At 48.5% G+C, this 14,586-nt stretch overlaps 1 protein-coding gene across 6 annotated transcripts in view; it reads right to left on the bottom strand.

Annotated features, from left to right (window-relative positions):
- Nucleotides 1-14,586, bottom strand: part of EPHB2 (EPH receptor B2) — a 119,133-nt gene that overhangs the window by 49,356 nt on the left and 55,191 nt on the right. For all 6 annotated transcript variants that reach the window (XR_008848559.1, XM_056544771.1, XM_056544769.1 and 3 more), the window contains exons 2-3: nt 12,188-12,252; nt 2,425-3,109 (exon numbers count right to left, since the gene is read on the bottom strand). Coding sequence is in view for 5 of the 6 variants with exons in the window: in XM_056544771.1 (XP_056400746.1) it covers nt 2,425-3,109; nt 12,188-12,252 (750 nt within the window). In the remaining variant the exon portion in view is untranslated. The remainder of the gene's footprint in view (nt 1-2,424; nt 3,110-12,187; nt 12,253-14,586) is intronic.

Raw genomic sequence — 14,586 nt, forward strand, 5'->3', positions numbered from 1 at the left:
AGCACGGTACAGTCTATAGAGGATGTGCATAAGTTACAAGATGACTTGGATAGACTAAGTGTCTGGGCATCCACTTGGCAAATGAGGTTCAATGTGGATAAATGTAAAGTTATGCATCTGGGTACTAATAACCTGCAGCATCGTATGTCTTAGGGGGGATTAAACTGGCAGAGTCACTGGTAGAGAAGGATCTGGGTGACTTGTAGATCACAGACTACAGAATAACATGCAATGTCAGGCTGCTGCTTCCAAAGCCGGCAGGATATTGTCATGTATCAAAAGAGGCATGGACTCAAGGGACAGGGACATAATAATCCCCCTTTATAAATCATTGGTACGGCCTTACCTGGAATATGCTGTTCAGTTTTGGGCACCTGTCCATAAAAGGGACACTGCGGAGTTGGAAAGGGTGCAGAGACGAGCGACTAAACTAATATGGGGCATGGAACATCTTAGCTATGAGGAGCGATTAAAGGAGTTACAATTGTTTAGTCTTGAGAAGAGACGTTTAAGGGGGGATATGATAAACGTATATAAGTATATAAATGGCCCATACAAAAAATATGGAGAAAAACTGTTCCAGGTTAAACCCCCCCAAAGGACGAGGGGGCACTCCCTCCGTCTGGAGAAGAAAAAGTTTAGTCTCAAGGGGCGACACGCCTTCTTTACCATGAGAACTGTGAACTTATGGAACAGTCTACCTCAGGAACTGGTCACAGCAGGAACAATTAACAGCTTTAAAACAGGATTAGATACATTCCTGGAACAAAATAAGATTAATGCTTATGAAGAAATATAAAATCTCATCCCTTCCTCAATATCGCGCCACACCCCTACCCCTTAATTCCCTGGTTGAACTTGATGGACATATGTCTTTTTTCGACCGTACTAACTATGTAACTATGTAACTATATGTAACATACACCCGCATATCCCCACATACATATTATATAGACTCTCTCATATAATCCATTTAATATTCTACTGCATGTTTAATATATTCTCCTTGATATACTCTATGTAATATATTACCATATGTGTAATATACACCCCCATATATATTAAATCGCTCATATCCCCCACATAATATACTACCAGATATGTAATATATACACTACCCCAAATTCTCCATGTAATATATTACCCCATAAGTGATATACACCCCATATCCCCACATGTATAGAATATACACCCCCATATATAGAATATACACCCCATCATCCCCACATATATAGAATATACACCCCCATATATAGAATATACACCCCATATCCCCACATATATAGAATATACACCCCATCATCCCCACATATATAGAATATACACCCCCATATATAGAATATACACCCCATATCCCCACATATATAGAATATACACCCCCATATATAGAATATACACCCCATATCCCCACATATATAGAATATACACCCCATCATCCCCACATATATAGAATATACACCCCCATATATAGAATATACACCCCATATCCCCACATATATAGAATATACACCCCATCATCCCCACATATATAGAATATACACCCCCATATATAGAATATACACCCCATATCCCCCACATATATAGAATATACACCCCATATCCCCACATATATAGAATATACACCCACATATCTTAGAATATACACCCCCATATCCCCACATATATAGAATATACACCCCGATATATAGAATATACACCCCATATCCCCACATATATAGAATATACACCCCATATCCCCACATATATAGAATATACATCCCATATCCCCACATATATAGAATATACACCCCATATCCCCACATATATAGAATATACACCCCATATCCCCACATATATAGAATATACACCCCATATCCCCACATATATAGAATATACACCCCATATCCCCACATATATAGAATATACATCCCATATCCCCACATATATAGAATATACACCCCATATCCCCACATATATAGAATATACACCCCATATCCCCACATATATATATAATATACACCCCCATATCCCCACATATATAGAATATACACTCCCATATCCCCACATATATAGAATATACACCCCCATATCCCCACATATATAGAATATACACCCCCATATCCCCACATATATAGAATATACACCCCCATATCCCCACATATATAGAACATACACCCCCATATCCCCACATATATAGAATATACACCCCCATATCCCCACATATATAGAACATACACCCCCATATCCCCAAACATATATAGAATATACACCCCCATATCCCCACATATATATAGAATATACACCCCCATATCCCCACTTATATATAGAATATACACCCCCATATCCCAACATATATAGAATATACACCCCCATATCCCCACATATATAGAACATACACCCCCTGATATAACACATGTAATCCTCGTAGAAGACGTGTATATTTACCTCTGCACACGGTGCCGTTCTCCGCAGACTCGTACCCAGCTTTACACATACAGCGGCCAATGGGCACCAGCCACTCTCCATCTCCATTACAGTACAGTTTGATGGGGACATCTACCTCCTCCGCGTTGGGTATACAACTCCCTCGAGCTGCCACCAAAGACGTGCTCTCCGCCCCAGACAAGGTTTCCTGAAACACTGCGCCATTCTGAATAATCCGCGGACACTTCCGGTAATAAACCCGCACGGCAATAAGAGACATACAACCGCCATAATCCTGGAAGGCCAGGTAAAAACCATTCTTTGAAACGGGGCCAAAACTTCGCACCTCGGTGTTAATCTTCATGACACGGCCCCCCAGATCCACCTGGGAGAAGCTCTCATCAGCCGCTATGGTGTCCACCTTGGCCCAAGGCGTCTCCATCCAGGGGGGGAAGGTTTTGGTGGCAGAGTCACTTTCCGATTCGTAATAATAAAGGTTAAAGGTCTCTTTACAGGACCCGGTGACATTGGGAATGCTGCTACAGTCCCGGACGGAGAACTTCATCTCCACGTGGATCCTGTGCGCGCCCCGCCGCCGGATGTACTTGGTCCTCAGCCAGTTGTTCTGATTGGACTCGAAGACGTTGCACACCTGGTAGGTCCGGATGGTGTTCATGTTCTCATCGTAGCCACTTACCTCTTCCCACTGCACAAAAGAAACACACAACGTAAGTACAGAGAACATCACAGACCACGGACATGAATCCCCCACCATACCCCAATGTATGACGGGCAGCACCCACTGCTGAGGACCCGTCACTACAACCCTCATATACCCAAAAGGATTATAGAATTATAACTTAAAGGGGTACTCCACTGGCCAGTGTTCTGGCTGCGTTCGGAACATTTAGTTCCGAATGCTGTGAGTGCACTGCGGGGGTCGGCCTGGTCCTCTCGGGACATCAGGCCATGCCCCCTCAATGCAAGTCTATGGGGGGCTTGCATTGAGGGGTGTGGCCTGACGTCACGACGGGGGTGTGAAGACAAATAAAAACAAAGGTTGGGCACCGCCAGCAAAGCGTAATCTATGTACAAAGCACAAATACATCCTATATATTGTTCTATCTACAAGGATTTGGGGGCTCGTCCGGGATGGAGAAACAGACAGGTCTCCTGTGGGTTTTATGGCATTTACTGACTCATTCAACAAGCAGCCAATACATCAAATGGACAAACAATGGGCCCCGATTCATATTATTACTATTATCACTCCAAGTATTGTTATTTCATATAATATTATAGCTTCTATATATCTACAGCACTCACTGCATGGGAAGCAAAGGTATATAAAGAGAGCACAGAGGTGACCAACACGGATACTGTGTACAACTACTCCATACACATCACACTGCTGACCACTGCCACTCCTTCATACACATCACACACTGCTGACCACTGCTCCTCCTCCATACACATCACACACTGCTGACCACTGCTCCTGCATACACATCACACACTGCTGACCACTGCCACTCCTCCATACACATCACACACTGCTGACCACTGCTCCTCCTCCATACACATCACACACTGCTGACCACTGCTCCTCCTCCATACACATCACACACTGCTGACCACTGCCCCTCCTCCATACACATCACACACTGCTGACCACTGCCCCTCCTCCATACACGTCACACACTGCTGACCACTGCCCCTCCTCCATACACATCACACACTGCTGACCACTGCTCCTCCTCCATACACATCACACACTGCTGACCACTGCCCCTCCTCCATACACATCACACACTGCTGACCACTGCTCCTCCTCTATACACATCACACTGCTGACCACTGCCCCTCCATACACATCACACTGCTGACCACTGCTCCTCCATACACATCACACACTGCTGACCACTGCTCCTCCATACACATCACACACTGCTGACCACTGCTCCTCCTCCATACACATCACACACTGCTGACCACTGCCCCTCCTCCATACACATCACACTGCTGACCACTGCTCCTCCTCCATACACATCACACACTGCTGACCACTGCCCCTCCTCCATACACATCACACACTGCTGACCACTACTCCTCCTCCATACACATCACACTGCTGACCACTGCCCCTCCTCCATACACATCACACTGCTGACCACTGCTCCTCCTCCATACACATCACACACTGCTGACCACTGCCCCTCCTCCATACACATCACACACTGCTGACCACTGCTCCTCCTCCATACACATCACACTGCTGACCACTGCCCCTCCTCCATACACATCACACACTGCTGACCACTGCTCCTCCTCCATACACATCACACACTGCTGACCACTGCCCCTCCATACACATCACACACTGCTGACCACTGCTCCTCCATACACATCACACACTGCTGACCACTGCCCCTCCTCCATACACATCACACTGCTGACCACTGCTCCTCCTCCATACACATCACACACTGCTGACCACTGCTCCTCCTCCATACACATCACACACTGCTGACAACTGCTCCTCCTCCATACACATCACACACTGCTGACCACTGCCCCTCCTCCATACACATCACACACTGCTGACCACTGCTCCTCTATACACATCACACACTGCTGACCACTGCCCCTCCTCCATACACATCACACACTGCTGACCACTGCTCCGCCTCCATACACATCACACACTGCTGACCACTGCTCCTCTATACACATCACACACTGCTGACCACTACTCCTCCATACACATCACACACTGCTGACCACTGCTTCTCCTCCATACACATCACACACTGCTGACCACTGCTCCTCCTCCATACACATCACACACTGCTGACCACTGCTCCTCCTCCATACACATCACACACTGCTGACCACTGCTCCTCCTCCATACACATCACACACTGCGGACCACTGCTCCTCCTCCATACACATCACACACTGCTGACCACTGCTCCTCCTCCATACACATCACACTGCTGACCACTGTCCCTCCTCCATACACATCACACACTGCTGACCACTGCTCCTCCTCCATACACATCACACACTGCTGACCACTGCTCCTCCTCCATACACATCACACACTGCTGACCACTGCTCCTCCTCCATACACATCACACTGCTGACCACTGCCCCTCCATACACATCACACACTGCTGACCACTGCTCCTCCTCCATACACATCACACACTGCTGACCACTGCTCCTCCTCCATACACATCACACACTGCTGACCACTGCTCCTCCTCCATACACATCACACTGATGACCACTGCTCCTGCATACACATCACACACTGCTGACCACTGCTCCTCCTCCATACACATCACACACTGCTGACCACTGCTCCTCCTCCATATACATCACACACTGCTGACCACTGCTCCTCCTCCATACACATCACACACTGCTGACCACTGCTCCTCCATACACATCACACACTGCTGACCACTGCTCCTCCTCCATATACATCACACACTGCTGACCACTGCTCCTCCTCCATACACATCACACACTGCTGACCACTGCTCCTCCTCCATACACATCACACACTGCTGACCACTGCTCCTCCTCCATATACATCACACACTGCTGACCACTGCTCCTCCTCCATACACATCACACACTGCTGACCACTGCTCCTGCATACACATCACACACTGCTGACCACTGCTCCTCCTCCATACACGTCACACACTGCTGACCACTGCTCCTCCTCCATACACGTCACACACTGCTGACCACTGCCCCTCCTCCATACACATCACACTGCTGACCACTGCCCCTCCTCCATACACATCACACACTGCTGACCACTGCTCCTCCATACACATCACACACTGCTAACCACTGCTCCTCCATACACATCACACACTGCTGACCACTGCTCCTCCATACACATCACACACTGCTGACCACTGCCCCTCCTCCATACACATCACACACTGCTGACCACTGCTCCTCCATACACATCACACACTGCTGACCACTGCTCCTCCATACACATCACACACTGCTGACCACTGCTCCTCCATACACATCACACACTGCTGACCACTGCTCCTCCATACACATCACACACTGCTGACCACTGCTCCTCCTCCATACACATCACACACTGCTGACCACTGCTCCTCCATACACATCACACACTGCTGACCACTGTCCCTCCTCCATACACATCACACACTGCTGACCACTGCTCCTCCTCCATACACATCACACACTGCTGACCACTGCCCCTCCTCCATACACATCACACTGCTGACCACTGCTCCTCCTCCATACACATCACACTGCTGACCACTGCCCCTCCTACATACACATCACACTGCTGACCACTGCTCCTCCTCTATACACATCACACTGCTGACCACTGCTCCTCCTCCATACACATCACACACTGCTGACCACTGCCCCTCCTCCATACACATCACACTGCTGACCACTGCTCCTCCTCCATACACATCACACTGCTGACCACTGCCCCTCCTACATACACATCACACTGCTGACCACTGCTCCTCCTCCATACACATCACACACTGCTGACCACTGCTCCTCCTCCATACACATCACACACTGCTGACCACTGCTCCTCCTCCATACACATCACACACTGCTGACCACTGCTCCGCCTCCATACACATCACACACTGCTGACCACTGCTCCTCTATACACATCACACACTGCTGACCACTACTCCTCCATACACATCACACACTGCTGACCACTGCTCCTCCTCCATACACATCACACACTGCTGACCACTGCTCCTCCTCCATACACATCACACTGCTGACCACTGCTCCTCCTCTATACACATCACACTGCTGACCACTGCTCCTCCATACACATCACACTGCTGACCACTGCTCCTCCATACACAGCACACACTGCTGACCACTGCCCCTCCATACACATCACACTGCTGACCACTGCTCCTCCATACACATCACACACTGCTGACCACTGCTCCTCCATACACATCACACACTGCTGACCACTGCTCCTCCTCCATACACATCACACACTGCTGACCACTGCTCCTCCTCTATACACATCACACTGCTGACCACTGCCCCTCCTCCATACACATCACACACTGCTGACCACTGCTCCTCCTCCATACACATCACACACTGCTGACCACTGCCCCTCCTCCATACACATCACACTGCTGACCACTGCTCCTCCTCCATACACGTCACACACTGCTGACCACTGCTCCTCCTCCATACACATCACACACTGCTGACCACTGCTCCTCCATACACATCACACTGCTGACCACTGCTCCTCCATACACATCACACACTGCTGACCACTGCCCCTCCTCCATACACATCACACACTGCTGACCACTGCTCCTCCATACACATCACACACTGCTGACCACTGCTCCTCCATACACATCACACACTGCTGACCACTGCCCCTCCTCCATACACATCACACACTGCTGACCACTACTCCTCCATACACATCACACACTGCTGACCACTGCTCCTCCTCCATACACATCACACACTGCTGACCACTGCTCCTCCATACACATCACACACTGCTGACCACTGCTCCTCCTCCATACACATCACACTGCTGACCACTGCTCCTCCATACACATCACACACTGCTGACCACTGCTCCTCCATACACATCACACACTGCTGACCACTGCTCCTCCATACACATCACACACTGCTGACCACTGCTCCTCCATACACATCACACACTGCTGACCACTGCTCCTCCTCCATACACATCACACTGCTGACCACTGCTCCTCCATACACATCACACACTGCTGACCACTGCTCCTCCATACACATCACACACTGCTGACCACTGCTCCTCCATACACATCACACACTGCTGACCACTGCCCCTCCTCCATACACATCACACACTGCTGACCACTGCTCCTACATACACATCACACTGCTGACCACTGCTCCTCAGTATTGCCCCCAGAGCTGAAATCCTCCCATATCCTTATTAATAGGACCCTACAAAACAGGAAGGGTTAATCTCAGACCGCAACCTTGGCCTGAAGACAACCTGAGGGAAACTTGGTCTGAGGCCCAGAAATTCTATAAAAGCAGAGATAAAAGCTGCACCCCCAACCCTGACACATCCTGTACTGCGGCTGTATCTAATCCTACCATGTGTGATACTGGCTGCTGAGCTACTGTATCTAATCCTACCATGTGTGATACTGGCTGCTGTATCTAATCCTACCATGTGTGATACTGGCTGCTGAACTGCTGAAATTAATCCTGCTGTGTGTGATACTGGTTGCTGAGCTGCTGTATCCAATCCTATCATGTGTGATACTGTCTGCTGAGCTACTGTATCTAATCCAATCATGTGTGATACTGGCTGCTGTATCTAATCCTACCATGTGTGATACTGGTTGCTGAGCTGCTGTATCCAATCCTACCATGTGTTATACTGTCTGCTGAGCTACTGTATCTAACCCAATCATGTGTGATACTGTCTTCTGAGCTGATGTATCCAATCCTACCATGTGTGATACTGTCTGCTGAGCTGTGTATCCAATCCTATCATGTGTGATACTGTCTGCTGAGCTACTGTATCTAATCCAATCATGTGATATACTGTCTGCTGAGCTGACATATCTAATCCTACTATTGCAATACTACCTGCTGAGCTGATGTATCTAATACTACCATGTGGTATACGGTCTGCTGAGCTGTGTATCCAATCCTACCATGTGTGATACTGTCTACTGAGCTACTGTGTTTAATCCAATCATGTGATATACTGTCCGCTGAGCCACTGTATCTAAGCTTGCCATGTGTGATACTGTCTGCTGAGCGGATGTATCTAATCCTACCATGTGTGATACTGTCTGCTGAGCTGCTGTATCTAATCCCACCATGTGTGATACTGTCTGCTGAGCTGCTGTATCTAATCCCACCATGTGTGATATTGTCTGCTGAGCCGCTGTATCTAATCCTACCATGTGGGATACTGTCTGAGTGTATCTCATCCTACCATTATGTGATAGTGTCTGCTGAGCTGTGTACCTAAGAGGAACACGCCAAATCCTATTCCACTACAACACCCATGTGTCTCCAGCTGTTGCAAAACTACAACTCCCAGCAAGCCCGGACAGCCGAAAACTGTCCGGGCATGCTGGGAGTTGTAGTTCTGCAACAGCTGGAGGTACATTGGTGTTAAAGAAGAATAGGGTTTGGCGTGTTCCTCTTTAATAATACGTATATGAGGGTCTCTGGGGGGACTGGAGGTCTGGGGTAACTCCCCCCCCCCCCCCCCTCTTCTTTTCGTACTGTCACTTGGTTGTCATGACGACCTGTCAAATAATCAGACGGGCCGGTGGTGGCTGGAGGGGGAGGGGAGAGCGCGGTCTCATTGTGAGACGGTGACACCAGAAAGCATGGCCGACTGACTAATCCCTGAAGATGTGTCAGTCAGGGGGTCCGCGCCCGCCAGGAGCCCCCCCCCCCCCCCCCCCCCCAAGTAATTAGGACCCTCTGCCTTTCTCCTGCTCTTCTCATTAACATGCCTGGCGCTGGAGAGGAGAACAATAACCCCCAGCCTCCGCAGGACCAGAGAGAAAGGGACAGCAAGATGGCGGCCGGGAGGGAGGGGGGCGTGCACCCCCAGACTACTACTGCCCCCACTGTTCAAAGAGGACGTCTTCACCCCCCCCCCCCCCAGTATTCAGGGAGGAGTCGGGGTTCCTCTGACCGATCTTAATCCTCCTTTTCTTATTCCGAACGAGATTCGGCAATTGTGTCAAAAAAAAAAAGCGTCTGGACGGGATCCAGCGCCGCAACGGGGGAGGGGTGCGAGATCCCACAGTAACGGCCAAAGCGACCGCACTCAACAGATGTAGCAGAGCTCAACCTGTCACAACATTCCATACTACAGATAATGTGACAGGCAGTCCCATGTAACACCACAGATAACACAGTGATAAACTCGGAGTACAGATAATGTATAGATGTGACCTGCAGTCCTATGTAACACCACAGATAACACAGTGATAACTCTCTGAGTACAGATAATGTATAGATGTGACCTGCAGTCCTATGTAACACCACAGATAACAGTGATAACTCTCTGAGTACAGATAATATATAGATGTTTCCTGCAGTCCTATGTAACACCACATATAACAGTGATAACTCTCTGAGTACAGATAATGTATAGATGTGACCTGCAGTCCCATGTAACACCACAGATAACACAGTGATAACTCTCTGAGTACAGATAATGTATAGATTTGACCTGCAGTCCTATGTAACACCACAGATAACACAGTGATAACTCTCTGAGTACAGATAATGTATAGATGTGACCTGCAGTCCTATGTAACACCACAGATAACACAGTGATAACTCTCTGAGTACAGATAATGTATAGATGTGACCTGCAGTCCTATGTAACACCACAGATAACACAGTGATAACTCTCTGAGTACAGATAATGTATAGATGTGACCTGCAGTCCTATGTAACACCACAGATAACAGTGATAACTCTCTGAGTACAGATAATGTAGTAGATGTGACCTGCAGTCCTATGTAACACCACAGATAACACAGTGATAACTCTCTGAGTACAGATAATGTATAGATGTGACCTGCAGTCCTATGTAACACCACAGATAACAGTGATAACTCTCTGAGTACAGATAATGTATAGATGTGACCTGCAGTCCTATGTAACACCACAGATAACAGTGATAACTCTCTGAGTACAGATAATGTAGTAGATGTGACCTGCAGTCCTATGTAACACCACAGATAACACAGTGATAACTCTCTGAGTACAGATAATGTATAGATGTGACCTGCAGTCCTATGTAACACCACAGATAACACAGTGATAACTCTGAGTACAGATAATGTAGTAGATGTGACCTGCAGTCCTATGTAACACCACAGATAACACAGTGATAACTCTCTGAGTACAGATAATGTATAGATGTGACCTGCAGTCCTATGTAACACCACAGATAACACAGTGATAACTCTCTGAGTACAGATAATGTATAGATGTGACCTGCAGTCCTATGTAACACCACAGATAACAGTGATAACTCTCTGAGTACAGATAATGTATAGATGTGACCTGCAGTCCCATGTAACACCACAGATAATACAGTGATAACTCTCTGAGTACAGATAATGTATAGATGTGACCTGCAGTCCTATGTAAAACCACAGATAACACAGTGATAACTCTGAGTACAGATAATGTATAGATGTGACCTGCAGTCCCATGTAACACCACAGATAATACAGTGATAACTCTCTGAGTACAGATAATGTATAGATGTGACCTGCAGTCCTATGTAACACCACAGATAACACAGCGATAACTCTATGAGTACAGATAATGTATAGATGTGACCTGCAGTCCTATGTAACACCACAGATAACACAGTGATAACTCTCTGAGTACAGATAATGTATAGATGTGACCTGCAGTCCTATGTAACACCACAGATAACACAGTGATAACTCTCTGAGTACAGATAATGTATAGATGTGACCTGCAGTCCTATGTAACACCACAGATAACAGTGATGATTCTCCGGCCCCGCCCCTGATGGCTCCTCCTATAATGGGTGGGGTTTCTAACACCTTTTTTCTTTCTAATTATTGTCAGATGGATCTATAAGAGTCCTGCAGGAGTTCAGGAGCCCAGATGGTGGCGCCCCCTATAGCTGGCTGTACCCTAGACATTTGCCACGGTCAGTACTCACCCCGGATGATGGCGGCACAGTCCACCCCAGCTCAGCCGTTGCAGTCGTGGAATCCATTAAGGTTTCTGAAAGAGATAAAGAAAAAAAATACAGTGAAACTTCCTGAGAAGAACGCCCCTTTAAGAGGACCCCCACCTCCCACAGAGACCACCATTATAATCATCTGGATGGTAGAGGACCCCCGCCTCCCACAGAGACCACCATTATAATCATCTGGATGGTAGAGGACCCCCGCCTCCCACAGAGACCACCATTATAATCATCTGGATGATAGAGGACCCCCGCCTCCCACAGAGACCACCATTATAATCATCTGGATGATAGAGGACCCCCGCTTCCCACAGAGACCACCATTATAATCATCTGGATGATAGAGGACTCCCACAGAGACCACCATTATAATCATCTGGATGGTAGAGGACCCCCGCCTCCCACAGAGACCACCATTATAATCAACTGGATGGTAGAGGACCCCGCCTCCCACAGAGACCACCATTATAATCATCTGGATGGTAGAGGACCCCGCCTCCCACAGAGACCACCATTATAATCATCTGGATGATAGAGGACCCCCGCCTCCCACAGAGACCACCATTATAATCAACTGGATGGTAGAGGACCCCGCCTCCCACAGAGACCACCATTATAATCATCTGGATGATAGAGGACCCCCGCCTCCCACAGAGACCACCATTATAATCATCTGGATGATAGAGGACCCCCGCCTCCCACAGAGACCACCATTATAATCATCTGGATGGTAGAGGACCCCCGCCTCCCACAGAGACCACCATTATAATCATCTGGATGGAAGAGGACCCCCGCCTCCCACAGAGACCACCATTATAATCATCTGGATGATAGAGGACCCCCGCCTCCCACAGAGACCACCATTATAATCATCTGGATGATAGAGGACCCCCGCCTCCCACAGAGACCACCATTATAATCATCTGGATGGTAGAGGACCCCCGCCTCCCACAGAGACCACCATTATAATCATCTGGATGGTAGAGGACCCCCGCCTCCCACAGAGACCACCATTATAATCATCTGGATGATAGAGGACCCCCGCCTCCCACAGAGACCACCGTTATAATCATCTGGATGATAGAGGACCCCCGCCTTCCACAGAGACCACCATTATAATCATCTGGATGGTAGAGGACCCCTGCCTCCCACAGAGACCACCATTATAATCATCTGGATGGTAGAGGACCCCCGCCTCCCACAGAGACCACCATTATAATCATCTGGATGGTAGAGGACCCCCGCCTCCCACAGAGACCACCATTATAATCAACTGGATGGTAGAGGACCCCCGCCTCCCACAGAGACCACCATTATAATCATCTGGATGGTAGAGATCCACAATGCATCACATCACCGAACTGGAGAAAGAAGGAGAAGACTTATAAGGGAGAGATGATGGAACATTGGATAGGAGGACAACCCTTGAATGAGATGGGAGCCAAAACGGATATTCAGAGCCATGCTGGGACCAGAACTGTGATGGGGAGTCATGTGTGGACTAGGGATGAGATGGGGAGTCATGTGTGGACTAGGGATGAGATGGGGAGTCATGTGTGGACTAGGGATGAGATGGGGAGTCGTGTGTGGACTAGGGATGAGATGGGGAGTCGTGTGGATTAGGGATGAGATGGGGAGTCATGTGTGGACTAGGGATGAGATGGGGAGTCATGTGGGGATTAGGGATGAGATGGGGAGTCGTGTGGGGACTAGGGATGAGATGGGGAGTCGTGTGTGGACTAGGGATGAGATGGGGAGTCGTGTGTGGACTAGGGATGAGATGGGGAGTCGTGTGTGGATTAGGGATGAGACGGGGAGTCATGTGAACTAGGGATGAGATGGGGAGTCGTGTGGATTAGGGATGAGATGGGGAGTCGTGTGTGGACTAGGGATGAGATGGGGAGTCGTATGGATTAGGGATGAGATGGGGAGTCGTGTGTGGACTAGGGATGAGATGGAGAGTCATGTGTGGATTAGGGATGAGATGGGGAGTCATGTGTGGATTAGGGATGAGATGGGGAGTCATGTGTGGATTAGGGATGAGATGGGGAGTCATGTGTGGACTAGGGATGAGATGGGGAGTCGTGTGTGGACTAGGGATGAGATGGGGAGTCGTGTGTGGATTAGGGATGAGACGGGGAGTCATGTGAACTAGGGATGAGATGGGGAGTCGTGTGGATTAGGGATGAGATGGGGAGTCGTGTGTGGATTAGGGATGAGATGGGGAGTCATGTGTGGATTAGGGATGAGATGGGGAGTCATGTGTGGATTAGGGATGAGATGGGGAGTCATGTGGACTAGGGATGAGATGGGGAGTCATGTGGACTAGGGATGAGATGGGGAGTCGTGTGTGGACAAGGGATGAGATG

This window comes from Hyla sarda, chromosome 10, assembly GCF_029499605.1.
Source record: "Hyla sarda isolate aHylSar1 chromosome 10, aHylSar1.hap1, whole genome shotgun sequence".
In the NCBI taxonomy this organism is placed as follows: domain Eukaryota; kingdom Metazoa; phylum Chordata; class Amphibia; order Anura; family Hylidae; genus Hyla; species Hyla sarda.